General features: G+C 45.1%; 1 protein-coding gene across 2 annotated transcripts in view; it reads right to left on the bottom strand.

The window, feature by feature from the left end:
- The window catches only part of ADCY8 (adenylate cyclase 8), a 137,116-nt gene that overhangs the window by 60,113 nt on the left and 63,045 nt on the right, over positions 1–13,958 (bottom strand). For both annotated transcript variants that reach the window (XM_083749011.1, XM_083749012.1), the window contains exons 5-6: positions 10,700–10,827; positions 7,239–7,397 (exon numbers count right to left, since the gene is read on the bottom strand). In XM_083749011.1, the coding sequence (XP_083605137.1) occupies positions 7,239–7,397; positions 10,700–10,827 (287 nt within the window). The remainder of the gene's footprint in view (positions 1–7,238; positions 7,398–10,699; positions 10,828–13,958) is intronic.

The raw sequence follows: 13,958 nt of genomic DNA, 5'->3' as shown, positions 1-13,958 counted from the left end.
GTGGTGCAACAGATGACATGTGTGACAAAATGTGATGGGAACTCGGAGCACACAAACAGCAGCCAGATGCCAGAAACCTTCTTTCCTTCTGCCTGCCTCTATTTAATGATGGCGTTGAAACTTGTAATTAGTTGGTATGTACCACAAGTCTAGCTTGTTAATAATTCTTGCAGGTATAACGACTCCCGACTCCGATGCCCCAGAATGTTAATATTTTTGTAACTGGAACCTAGATTGATCACAGGTGCCCTTGTTATTACTGCTTCTGTGGCTTGTTCACTCACAGCCGCTATACCTCCGCCTTTCGACTCCTCCATTTGTAATCAAAGTATACATGACGCTGACCAATGACAGGTTGACAACCCAAGATGTCATTGTGCCACACAGAGTCACAAAAGGACCACTGCACTAAACGTGCCACAAACCCAAGAGACATTTCAGTGGTGTGCATGTGCTCAAATTTGGCCATTCTTCAAGAGCTTGGGATATGGAAGACCTTTCATCCAAATTTTCAGTCAGATGCTCCATAGCCACATGCTCTTTTCCAAATCACAATGGAAGAAGAAGAGTTTGGATTTGATATCCCGCTTTATCACTACCTTAAGGAGTCTCAAAGTGGCTAACATTCTCCTTTCCCTTCCTCCCCCACACCGAACACTCTGTGAGGTGAGTGGGGCTGAGAGACTTCAAAGAAGTGTGAATGGCCCAAGTTCACCCAGCTGCTGCATGTGGAGGAGCGGAGACGTGAACCCAGTTCACCAGATTACGAGTCTACCGCTTTTAACCACTATACCACACTGGCTCTCAATGGAGTCACTTTGTCCCTCACTGGCCCTATTTACTCCTACAGGAAGAAGAGGTAACTGATCTTCCATTTTCTGGGGACCCAGCAGAAGCCAGAGATGAACTCTGATCCTTCTGGAAATCTGACAAGATAAGAGTCCACCTTCCAGGATACAGAAGTGAGAATGAGGCAGCTGTATTCGGTATGCCTCTGAATACCATTTGCTGGAAATAAGAAAGTAAGGAATGTTCTGTTGCACTGAAATCCTGCTTGAAGGTTTCCCATAGGCATTCCCATTGGCCATTGTTTCAGATTAGATGGGCCTTTGGCCTGATCCAGCAGAACTCAATTTAAGTTCTAATAATGATCCTTCTTACCACATCTGATTTTCAGTGATGGAGGCCCAGGGAGTTGCTGAGATGTTTGTCTTTTGCTTTCACCCAGAATATTTTACACCTACTTTAATTTTCAAGAGGGATTCAAATGAAGTTGAAACCAGGGGACTTCCGGGTTAGCGCCATCGTCTAATGGCGGATTCCCTCCGAGCTCCGGAGGGAATCGGCTCAGTGGGGGTTGGGTCCTGCCGCCGCGGTGATGCGGGGACCCTTAGAAACCACAGGTGCGGAAGCCTGTGGACCTGGTGACTTGGCAGGCACCATTTGCGCCCCCCCCGACCAGTGAAGGAGCCTTTTTAAAGGCTACGGAACTGGGGACGGGGGTGGCGTGGTGCTGAGAGTCGACTGCTTCCCCTACTGAGTGCAGTCGCATGCCATGGTCGGAGAGCACTGACTTCTTCCTTTGAACATTTGGACCAAAAGTAAAAGCCCGTGAGTAATATGGAATTTGGATTTACAAAAGAAATATTTTTTTTCGTTTGAATTCGGCACGATCGGGGAAGATGCAAAGAGGAAGTCTGTCTCCCCGCCTTGTAAATAATTTGAAGCAAGGACTAAATAACCAAGGTCAAAAGATCTCTTTCTTATTGGACAAAGTTATTAATTGCACGGATTGATAGTATAAGTAATTGTGCTGGAGGATAAGAGCTAACTTTGTGAGCTAAAGGACCACCCCCCCGGGACCCGGGAGTGATCCACGAGAGGAGCCTGCTGAGGAGATATAGAAGATTTTGACAGCTGTCAAATTAGCTGTCAAAGTCGGAAAAAAATAGAGAACTTTGTTTCTGATGTTCTTGCTGGTTACATTAGATATGGAAATAGGTTGAAAAATACTAGCTGACCTGGATGAGGTTATTTTTCTCGTGAGAAAGTTGCGTAAGTTGCAAGAGCAAGTGCCATAACTTTGAAGCCAACAGTAAAGGAATCTACTGAGTTGGAAAAGGACTCGATGTACAAAACCCAGGCAGCTGAACAAGAAAAGAAACTTGAGAAAATTGAGGAAGTGGAGAAAGAGATATATGTTGAACAGGAGGAGCAGGAAGGAGGGGCTGCAATGCTGCAGAAGGCAAAGGAGAGCCGGAGGCCTGTCAAGATGGACATAAAAGAAAATAAGGACTGGATGATAAGAACTGGGTTTGAATTGGAAAATGAGGAATGGAAAGATCTCCTTTTGTGGAGATCTGAAGATCTATGGACTATAAATCTGATCAAGGTGGAAGTTGGAGCCTTTGGGCTATTTGGACTTAAAAGGATTGAGAAACAAGACTTGAGCTCCACCTTTAAATATGGAGGTCTGGCTGGAAAGAACATGGACATTATAGGGACAGTGCCCCTCCGAGACTTGGTGTTTAATATAAAGGACTTTCAAAGAAACCGGCAGAGAGGGACTGAGAGAGATTTAAGGGCCTCAGACGTGAGGTTGCCAGGCTGATAATAGATGGACTAATGGACAATGGTTCGGGGATCGAAACCGGGGAAGGGAGGGTGGGGTTTGGAGATCCAAAGGGTGTACAAAAATATTTTGATTTCTTCTATCTTTTTTTTCTTTTTGTGTTGTTATTAGTATTAAAATGGGGAATCCGTGCAAGGGAAACTAGGTCGATCTTAGAAAAAGTCTTTAAGTATAATGATTGATGTACATAAGCTAAAAGTTGATATATAAATTGAATTAAACATAACAACAAACTAAGGTTAAAAATTTAGGGATAAGAACTTGTTGAACAAATTTTTGGACATGGAATACAAGAAGGGGAGGCGAGGGGAAGTTGTGGAAAAAAGGTATTGAAAATATGGATTGCAAATGTTGAATTTTTCTTTTTTCCTTTTTTTTGTTTTACTTTTTTGTTTTTATGTACTATTTGAAATTCTAATAAATATTATTTTTTAAAAAACAAATGAAGTTGAAACCAGAGTCCATTTCAATAAAATCAAAGTTTTGTTTTAACTCTGTAGACCTCACTTAGGTTTGCATGTTAATGGGGAAAAAAATCAAACAGCAACGTTAATTGGTTCCATCCATTTGATTAGATAGAGGCAGTGAAAGAAAGACATTGACTTCCATTAAAATGCAAATGTACAGTCAATCCATGACCCAGTTGAGCTGCCGAGTTTGGATATACCTAAGTTTCAGCGGGCAATGGCAGGGGAGGAAACAATCTGCTGAAACCTATGTATGCTGCAGATGGGCTATAAGGACCAAAATACATCTGATATAGAAGTCCCGTGATCAGATCTCCAGACCTTGTTTCTGTTTGCTTTAAAGATGGATATGTGTGTGCTCTCAGCCTCTTAAAAAGCAGAGACATCACCTTGCCAACAAAGGTCTGTATAGTTAAAGCTATGGTTTTCCCAGTAGTGATGTATGGAAGTGAGAGCTGGACCATAAAGAAGGCTGATCGCCGAAGAATTGATGCTTTTGAATTATGGTGCTGGAGGAGACTCTTGAGAGTCCCATGGACTGCGAGAAGATCAAACCTTTCCATTCTGAAAGAAATCAGCCCTGAGTGCTCACTGGAAGGACAGATCCTGAAGCTGAGGCTCCAATACTTTGGCCACCTCATGAGAAGAGAAGACTCCTTGGAAAAGACCCTGATGTTGGGGAAGATGAAGGGCACAAGGAGAAGGGGACGACAGAGGATTTTATGGTTGGACAGTGTTCTTGAAGCTACCAGCATGAGTTTGACCAAACTGCGGGTGGCAATGGAAGACAGGGGTCACAAAGAGTCGGACACGACTAAGCGACTAAACAACAACAACATGTGTGTGTTCTGGATTTGATCAGAGTAATCACAGGTTGGAAAGCGTAAGGCAGTGACCTTGTTCCCACCATGGAGAGGAGATGTTGGAAGCTTCTCCTTGGAAGGAAAACAATACTGAAGAGATGCAGAACATCCCTCTCCCTCTGAGGAGTTGAAGCTTGGTTTTGGAGTCCTGGCAACTCCTCCCAGTGGAGGGAAAGTGGTGGGTGTTGAGACACAGCAGCTGCTGCCCCTGCAACGGCCTTGACAGTGGTGCCCGTTTGAACAGGTAGGGACCCCAAAGGTAGGCAGAACTGGAGCCAATGACAGGCAGAATCAACTAATACTAGGTTTGTCTCCATCCTCTTGTCAGGAGTTCAGCCTACACTTGAGTAGGACCCTGGCAGAGACACATGCCCGACTGGGAGGTTCCCTCCCTCCTGGTCGATCGTTCAGGAGCTTCATAAGCTTTCTTCAGCCCGAACATCACAGCGACCAATGCCAACCAACACCGGCATACTTAGGTATCCGCAGAGTTTGCGCATTTTGTGAGTGACAGACCTCAGCAACTTATCATTTTGGCTAATCTACTTTATTTACATATAAACACACGCAGAGCACTGCAACATGGCTCCCTCTCTCTCTAGCATCAGACAGCAAAGAGAAAAAGAACAAAGGACAATAGTCCCACTTCATGGAACACAGTAACACAAACATCCTGTCTCCTTCACCTCCCACTTTGTGGAGTCAAAACATTTACAGTCATGTGATATACAAAAATCCCATGACTGCAATCATGGAGCAGGAATTCTAACATGCCAACTTCAGCAATAATGTGATTATGGAGAAGGAAGCTGATAGTCATAGCCTCCTCCTGGATTGATGGTATGTCAGAAGATAGGCAAGTCAGGGTCATTGAGATGAGGTTCGTAGAGAAGTGCCCCATTTGCCTTAGGGCACCAACCTTCACTTGTCTGTTGTGTGAGCGTGGGGAACAGGAGAAGGGGAGGGCAATAATGGTTGTGGGCAGCTGATGTGCAGGTTAACTGGGCTCTGCCTCTGATTTTGTTCCTAAATACAGGTGGAACCAGAAGCCATGACTTTCCAGGAGCAAAGAATGTGCTCCCAGTGTTCCTAGAGCATCTCTGTTTCATGCAAGTAGAGGAAACATACCAGTCAAAATTGGCCGATAAGTAGCTGATATATGGGCTGGGAGGACGAGGCCTTGACTGGTAGGTTTCCCTCCCTCTTGCAAGCTGTCAACGTCACTGTTGAGAAACGGCAATTGCCTTACCCTGTCAAAGGAACAAGCTGTGCTTCTCGGAATGTGTTGAAAAATAGGCCATGTCAGGTAGAAACAACATTTGTACCCAGCAGTTAGTGCAGCCACTTTGGATGAAGAAACAACTGGGCAGATGGGTGGAAAGAAACTGTGCACATCTCACCTTAGATGCAGTGATGCAAAGGTTATACATGTTAGCAACCCACAACCTCATATTAGTGTGAAGATCTCCTGCAGGGCATGTTTTGCAAAGCGCCATGTCATTATGTTGGCAGATGATAAAAGAAGCAAGCATACATTTGAAATATACATTTAAAAAAAACCCAGAAGCATTTTTACTTGGTATTTATAGGTCAGGACATTAATAGGCAAGATGTTAAATTGTTTTTATATGCAACAACTGCGGCAAGAGTGTTGTTAGCCCAGAAATGGAAACAAGAAGAAATTCCGACGAAAGAAGAATGGCAGACGAAATTTATGGACTATGCAGAATTGGACAAAATGACAGGAAGGATTTGAAACCTGCAGGACCAGAGATTTACAGAAGATTGGAAGAAGTATATGAATTATTTGAAGAGCAACTGTAATCAACAAATTACGCTAGTAGGACTACAAGAAGTTTTGTAAGGAGAAATATACGAAGTGTTACAAAGTAGAAAAAGATAGCGATATTGGTTATGAGTTTGAAATGTAATAGGGAAGATAAGAAAAGCATACTGAGAGATTAGATTGGTAAATTTTCAGACAGGATTGATGGAAGTCAAAAATTTGAATAAGATGTAAAAGTATGTTTAATTACTGTTGAAAATGATATGTTAAAAAAACTAGTAAAAATATATATACAAAAAAAAAAAGAAGCAAGCAAGTTTATCTAAGGAAGTATAGCAGGTGGAGCCAGTGTGGAGCCCTCCAAAAGTTGTTGGGCTCCATTCAGTCCCAGACGGCATGGCAAATGGTCAGGGACAAAGTTAAACTATGGAACATGCTCCCATGGTAGGCAGTGATGGCCAACAACTCGGATGGCTTTAAAAGAGGGTGTGATGGCCTGGGAATCTGATTCAGAGGCTGAACCAGAGGAATCCCAGCCTGCACAGGAGCCCCCGCCTCCAGGGCCAGCTGAGCCGGGGCAGGGCCTTGAATCTGAAGCACCTGCACCTGTGCTGGATCTTCAGGAGCAGACACCAGATGTATCCACTCTGGCTCCGGAGGTGATTGAGGACCCATTGCCTGCAGGTGCGCCTCTCCCAGCCCTGTCAGGGGAAGGTGAGCCTCCCCCTGGGTCCAGTAACCCTCCAGCCTCTCCTGAGCTGCAGAGGCTCAGGGCAGAGAGGTGGAGGGAACTGGGTTCTCTCAGGAGGAGTGCTCGCCTTAAGGCCAGGAGAGGCGGGTCACCTGTGGGCCGGGACCACCCCTGGCCTCAGAGGAGATAAAGGCCAGTCAGCCCGGTCCCAGGTTGCGGGAGCAACATCGTTGGAAACCTGTTTCTGCTGGCACCCAGACCTGTTCTTCCAGAGTTCCCAACCTTGCCCGGCTCCTCGCTTTGGACCCCACTTTGCCCTTGGTGGACAGTCTCCAGACCCTCAACCCAGGACCGGACTCTGACCACGCCTCACGGTAACCTCCCCCCGGGACCAGCACAGAGGGTTAGATAAATTCTACATGGACAAGGCTTTTAATGGCTACTAACAACAATGACTGTGTTCTGTGTCTTTTTCACTTTTAAAGCTATACATGTTGGGCTGTCAGGCTGTCTTAGGCACTTCCTTTGGAGACATCAGCCTGCCCACATTGCTGGCCCTCAGTGACAGTGGTGGCATAAAGCACCGGTTCAGGCAGTAAGCAGACAAACAAGCCCAATACCATTTTGCCTCTTTCCAATGGATGTAATGGAGGCAGCCATCTTGATTCCACGTGGATATGACTGAGCAGAATTCAAAATGGCGGCATTTATGCCATGGTGCTTCAAGGATACATGACTCAAAACAAATTGCTCCAGCCCTAGAACGCGGTATTTTAGACTAATGCAAGCAGACACTTACCCAGGGATTCCACCTGACTCGAGTTTGTTTGCAATATCAACATCCCAGGACCAGACATCAAACTGCCACTTTCGTAGACCCAACACACCACATAGCACGGATCCAGAGTGTATTCCAATCCGCATGTCGACATCGTGCTTCGTTCTTGACCTAACATACCTGAAAAAGAAACTTAACTTAATATTTATCTGAAAGATCGAAGAGTCATGTTCCATCATGACATGGGATGCCCTCTGAAGGCCATTTATGTGCTAAGCCAGGATTCCAAGGGTGATGATTGCTCCTCAGTCCTGGAATTAATTCCCTTGAGGAATTACCAAGTGTGGTATGGGTAATTCAACTGCCCTTGCACCTGTGTTTCAGTCATAACAATGAGGAAAAGAATCCTTGATACCCTAAATGACTGTTCCTGTGCTGGTCATGGAACTGACCGCAGTGTATGTGTGTTGTAGTATGGGGCAGAATTAAAACTGAAGTGTATATCTGATAGCAGTAAAGGGGACTTTAAATCACACACCTTTTTTTGCTAGGTTCATACAATTAGCACCTTACACTATTAGCGGAACATATAAGCAGCAGTAAAATAACTCTGCAATGTGGATTATCACAGGAACACTTAATTGCATTGCACGGTCTGGTGGTACACACATTACTGCTATTAAACAGGAGCATAAAAGAAAAGAAAAAAGACTGATGGAGGACATTTGAATGGAAGAAGCTACAAGCTCCATTAAGCTTGCTGAACTTTTCCCCATAGAAACCAGAGCAGGGATATTTATTATAGCACCCACAATTGGTTTAATTAAGAAGTTCCCTCAACCTACCTCCTGTTTCAAGCAATTAATAGTTTTGTACAAAAGTTTCTATTTTTTAAGAAAACATTTTCATAATATTACTTGCTGGAATATATTTTGTTTTGCAAACTTCTAATCATAAATAATAGAGGCAGGAGGATAAAAATGTGGTTGTGAGAATATGAGGTGAGCTTCAGAAAGCTGTTTTGTAGATCAAGGCCTAGCCCTGAAGTGTGTCAAGTAGCAATGAAGAAGAGCATGTGGAAAGAGCCTTTCTCCAACTATGAAGTTGTGGCAACCAGTCTCAAAGCATCCTCCATCTTTCTGTTATTTGGGTAAGTTCATCAAGTGTCTCCAAGACTTTGGCCACCTCATGAGAAGAGAAGACTTCCTGGAAAAGACTCTGATGTTGGGAAAGATTGAGGGCACAAGGAGAAGGGGAAGACAGAGGACGAGATGGTTGGACAGTGTTCTCAAAGCTACAAACATGAGTTTGACCAGACTGCGGGAGGCAGTGGAAGACAGGAGTGCCTGGCGTGCTCTGGTCCATGGGTCACGAAGAGTTGGACACGACTAAATGACTAAACAACAACATCAAGTGTCAAAGCAAGGCCTTGTTAGCGTTGAACCACAGCTATGGAAATCACATTGCTTTCCATGGGGGGAATCCCTGCTTACCTGGGGGAAGAGCAGACATAGAATAAACAGCTCCGCTTGTCTCCCGTGACCTTACTAATGAGTCTCAAATTACTTAGGGTACAAATACCTGGAGGATCAACTGTTTGCATCTGAACCTGCCATGCTTAAGTGATACCTGCTGAGTCCCTCACCTATAACCTCCAACATTTCTCCAATGAAAACAGGGACGTCCCATTCCCTAATGATGATTTTACTATTGATACCCCACCCATCTTACTAGGTTGCCCCAGCCACTCTGGGCAGCTTCCAACATAGAGAAAAAACATAATAAAACATGGAACATTTTAAAAAAACCTTCTCTGTACAGGACTTCCTTCAGAAGGCTCTGGGGTCAGATAACTCCATAAGGTAAAGGTAAAGGGACCCCTGACCATTAGGTCCAGTCGTGACCGACTCTGGGGTTGCGGCACTCATCTCGCTTTATTGGCCGAGGCAGCCGGCGTACAGCTTCTGGGTCATGTGGCCAGCATGTCTAAGCCGCTTTTGGCGAACGAGAGCAGCGCACGGAAACGCCATGTACCTTCCCGCCGGAGTGGTACCTATTTATCTACTTGCACTTTGATGTGCTTTTGAACTGCTAGGTTGGCAGGAGCAGGGACTCTGCAACATTTCTCTGATGGAAATAGGGACAGCGTGGGTGGCGCTGTGGTATAAACAACAGAGCCCAGGGCTTGCCAATCAGAAGGTCGGTGGTTCAAATCCCTGCGACGGGGTGAGCTCCCATTGCTCGGTCCCAGTTCCTGCCAACCTAGCAGTTCGAAAGAGCGTCAAAGTGCAAGTAGATAATGTTGGGATTTTGCCTACGTGCTATCTGATGCAGCTTCCCACAGAAGCAATTAAGGAGTTGGCCGAAGAGATGTTCTGCCTAGAGATATGGAACCTTCGATATAACTCTGCTATTGGTCGAGGTCTTCACATAGGCATGATGACTCATGACCTTCCTGCTTGGTTGGTTAGTTGGTTGGTCAGTGTGTGGTTTGAGAGTTTGTTCTGTGAGAGAGTTAAGATCCGTGTCTGTATCCTGTATATAGTAACTTGTGATTCTGCTGTAAATAATAAACCTATAAGTAACCAAGTTACTAGTAGCAATGTCTTGTTCCTGCTTCATCCTGCCTGCAACTGACTGATTCTGGACTGTCTGCATATGCTCTGCTATATTCAACAGGTTCTGGCTAATATGCCTCAACAGATAAACAGGTACCGCTCCGGCGGGAAGGTAAATGACATTTCCGTGTGCTGCTCTGGTTCGCCAGAAGTGGCTTAGTCATGCTGGCCACGTGACCCAGAAGCTGTATGTTGGCTCCCTTGGCCAGTAAAGCGAGATGAGCGCCGCAACCCCAGAGTCGTCAGCAACTGGACCTAACAGTCAGGGGGTCCCTTTACCGTTAAGGAAAAGTGGGACATTCTGGGATCAAATCAGAAACTGGGACAGCTTCTCCAAATCAGGGACATCCCTGGAAAATAGCGTCACTTGGAGGGTTTGCCTCATCTAGGAAACATCACTGGCCTGGTTCACACTTCAAAGTGAATGACCCGTGTCTTGATGCACACTGTTGATATCATGGGTGCCTTGCTTCTCTCTCATACCAGGAGGAAACAAACCAGAGACTGCCTTCTGTGTGTTGTTTGCTTGGAGAAAAACAAACCACGAGCGCTGCACTGTCTCTTCCCCGGTGCAACAGGAGCAGGAATGGGGAAAAAGCAATTTCAGGAACCTCTGCCCCACCATCAAGCCAAATTTGTCCTCTCTCTCTCTCTCTCTCTCTCTCTGTGTGTGTGTGTGTGATGAATAGTCCATTGAAAATGGGGAGAGAATCTCAGCTCACTGGTACCCAAAAGAACACAACAAAGCAGCATGAGAGACTTTGAGGCTATTCTGCTGTCTTGCAACAAGGAGCCAGCGCATCACAGACTGAGGCACAGTGTGATGGCGGCAGAAGAAATGAGAGAAGGAGGAAAACAAATTACCTGATTGTTTTGATCATGCTGAGTCCCATTTCAACGCAACAATGAGCATGGTCTTGGCGAGGTTCCGGGAGCCCGGATACACAGTAGTAGCAGTCCCCTAGGATCTTAATTCTAAGGCAGTGATGTTCCTGTAACCAAAAGGAGAATGATTAGAAGCAATGAGATTGGGTGTGATGGAGCAGGATGGTTATAAAAATGAGCAGGGTGGAAAATATGGAAAGCAAAACCTGAAAGCTCTTTGGGAAAGAGATGTTTGTGTGTGTAAAGGACAAGCAATATCTTGATTTTGTTCTGATCTGTGACAAACATTCGTTTTATATATATATTGCATCCTGAAAGGGTCAGTGATTCCCTGGAAAGAAAGAAAAAGCATCAAAGAAATACTACAAAGATCTGAGCACTGCAGGCAAGCTTGGCTGTGCTTGCCAAATTACCTAAATCAGAAGACAAGGCAAGACGTTTCCATTTACTGGAGACTACAGTCAGAGGAACGCGGGTGGCGCTGTGGGTTAAACCCCAGAGCCTAGGACTTGCCGATCAGAAGGTCGCAGTTCGAATCCCTGTGACGGGGTGAGCTCCCGTTGCTCGGTCTGCCAACCTAGCAGTTCGAAAGCACATCAAAGTGCAAGTAGATAAATAGGTACCGCTCCGGCGGGAAGGTAAACGGTGTTTCCGTGCGCTGCTCTGGTTTGCCACAAGCGGCTTAGTCATGCTGGCCACATGACCTGGAAGGTGTACTCTAGCTCCCTTGGCCAATAAAGTGAGATGAGCGTCACAACCCCAGAGTCAGCCATGACTGGAGCTAATGGTCAGGGGTCCCTTTACCTTTTTAGAGTCAGAGGAGGGATATATGTTAATGGGGTCATGCCTTGGCATTCAGGACGAACGCTGGAACTTCATTCAGAGAGATATTGGAAGCCTGAGCAATGGGTAGCAGCTATAGCGATATCACTCTCCTCTGGTGCCCTCTGGCGGGTCTGCCCCCTAGATGTTGTGACTTAAAATCCCCAACATCTCTGAGCATTGGCCATGCTAGATGGGGCTGGCTTGCATCAGAGGCCAAAAACACCTAGAGCGCCACATGCCAGTTATTCCTTCTCTATATATTCAGAGGTAGACCACATCTCCTAGATCAGGGGGAGAGGGTGCAGAAAGACCTCCATATGTTATTGGATAATGAAATTTGTAAAAAAAGATGTGAAATTAGTTTTGTATGCAGTAACAGCAGCCAGAATTTTGCTGGCACAGAAATGGAAACAGGAAGAGATGCCCACGAAAGAAGAATGGAGGATGAAACTGATGGAATACGCAGAAATGGACAGATTGACGGGGAGAATTAGGAACCAACGTGACCAGAGATTCTCCGAGGACTGGAAGAAATTTACAGAGTATATCAAAAATTTCTGTGATAAGCAAATAACGTTCGTTGGCTTTCAAGAAGCTCTGTGAAATTACTGTTAGAAATATTGTTTAAAAATATGATGTGATTAAGAGTATTTGAGTGCAATATAATATTGGGAAATGTGAGACGAGGATAAAAAATAAACGGAAAATTATCAGACAAGCTGAGGGAAGTTCTGGAAAAAAGGGTTTAAGTTAAAAATGGATGTATAATTTTGTAAAAATGTTTTTTTTTAATGAAAAATCTAATAAAAAAATATTTATTTTAAAAAAATATGTGTTATTGGACCAACATGACCAGTGATCATGGGGGAGTTGAAACCCAACATCTGGAAGGACACAGGCTCTGCATCTCTGCCCTATATGCTCATGTCCTAAGATTTGGGGGAAAAGGAGGACAGCTGAGATAGCTTCCCTTTCCTGTCTCCTGCATCATGCATTGGCTGTTGAGGTAGCAGAAACTGAGAACTTGAACTTGTCTTTGCTAATTTCCTCCTCCCTCCCAAACCTAGCCTTTTTGTTAATCTGCAGCCCCAACTTCTGACTTGCTAACTGTTGCTGCTAGAGACTTGTTCTTTGGTGCTGAACTGAATTCTGGATCCCAGTTCCCTGTTCACCTAAGCCTCATCTGTGCTCTATATACATTTAAAGCACTATTTATCAGCCTTGATGGCGCAGCTGGCTAGAGCATGGTGCTGATAATGCCAAGGTTGCAGGTTTGATCCCCATATGGGACAGCTGCATATTCCTGCACTGCAGGGGGTAATTAATAATAATAATAATAATAATAATAATAATAATAATAATAATAATAATTTATTTATACCCCGCCCATCTGACTGAGCCTCCCCAGCCACTCTGGGCGGCTCCCAATCGATTGTTAAAAACAATACAGCATTAAATATGAAAAACTTCCCTAAACAGGGCTGCCTTCAGATGTCTTTTAAAGATAAGATAGCTGCTTATTTCCTTCACATCTGCAGGGAGGGTGTTCCACAGGGTGGGCGCCACCACCAAGAAGGCCCTCTGCCTGGTTCCCTGTAACCTCACTTCTCGCAATGAGGGAACCACCAGAAGGCCCTCGGAGCTGGACCTCATTGTCCAGGCTGAACGATGGGGGTGGAGACGCTCCTTCGGGTATACAGGACCGAGGCTGTTTAAGGCTTTAAAAGTCACCACCACCACTTTGAATTGTGCTCGGAAATGTTGGACTACAAGACCCCCAGGGTCCCTTCCAACTCTACAGTTCTATGATTCTATGATTCTATACTGCTTTAAACAGTCATGGCTTCGCTCAAAGAATCCTGAGTGCAATGTCAGAAGGGAACTGCAGTACTGTGAGTTGTTAGGAGAACACAATTCCCCTCATAGAGCTGCAATTCCCAGAGTGGTTTAACAGTCAATCCGTATTCCCATGGAACTCTGGGAATTGCAGTTTTGTGAGGGGAATATGCAACTTTAAACAACTCTCAAGCGTGCTGAGAGTTGTTAGGAGTCCTCTATTCTCCTCACAGAATGACAATTCCCATAGTTCATACTGTGTTCCTAGGACTTCAAAGCACCCTGCACCTGACATCATTGTGACGTCAAGTGATTGACAGGTGTATAACCCAGCCCACCTGCCATATTTGGCATGCTGATCCTCAGAGGTATTTGGCTGGTGGAGCCAAAAAGATTCTCTACCTCTGTGGCAGACAGAACCATCGGGGTGGATTTCAGCCTGTTTGTCTGGATGGGTGCTTGAAATGGGGCAGGGAGATGAGGAAGATGCACTGGAAGAAAGAAAGAAAGAAAGAAAGAAAGAAAGAAAGAAAGAAAGAGAGAGAGAGAGAGAGAGAGAGAGAGAGAGAGGGGCAGG

The sequence above is a fragment of the Podarcis gaigeae genome (genome assembly GCF_964106915.1).
Source record: "Podarcis gaigeae genome assembly, chromosome: 7".
NCBI lineage: Eukaryota > Metazoa > Chordata > Lepidosauria > Squamata > Lacertidae > Podarcis > Podarcis gaigeae.
This window is presented reverse-complemented; position numbering and strand designations above follow the sequence as displayed.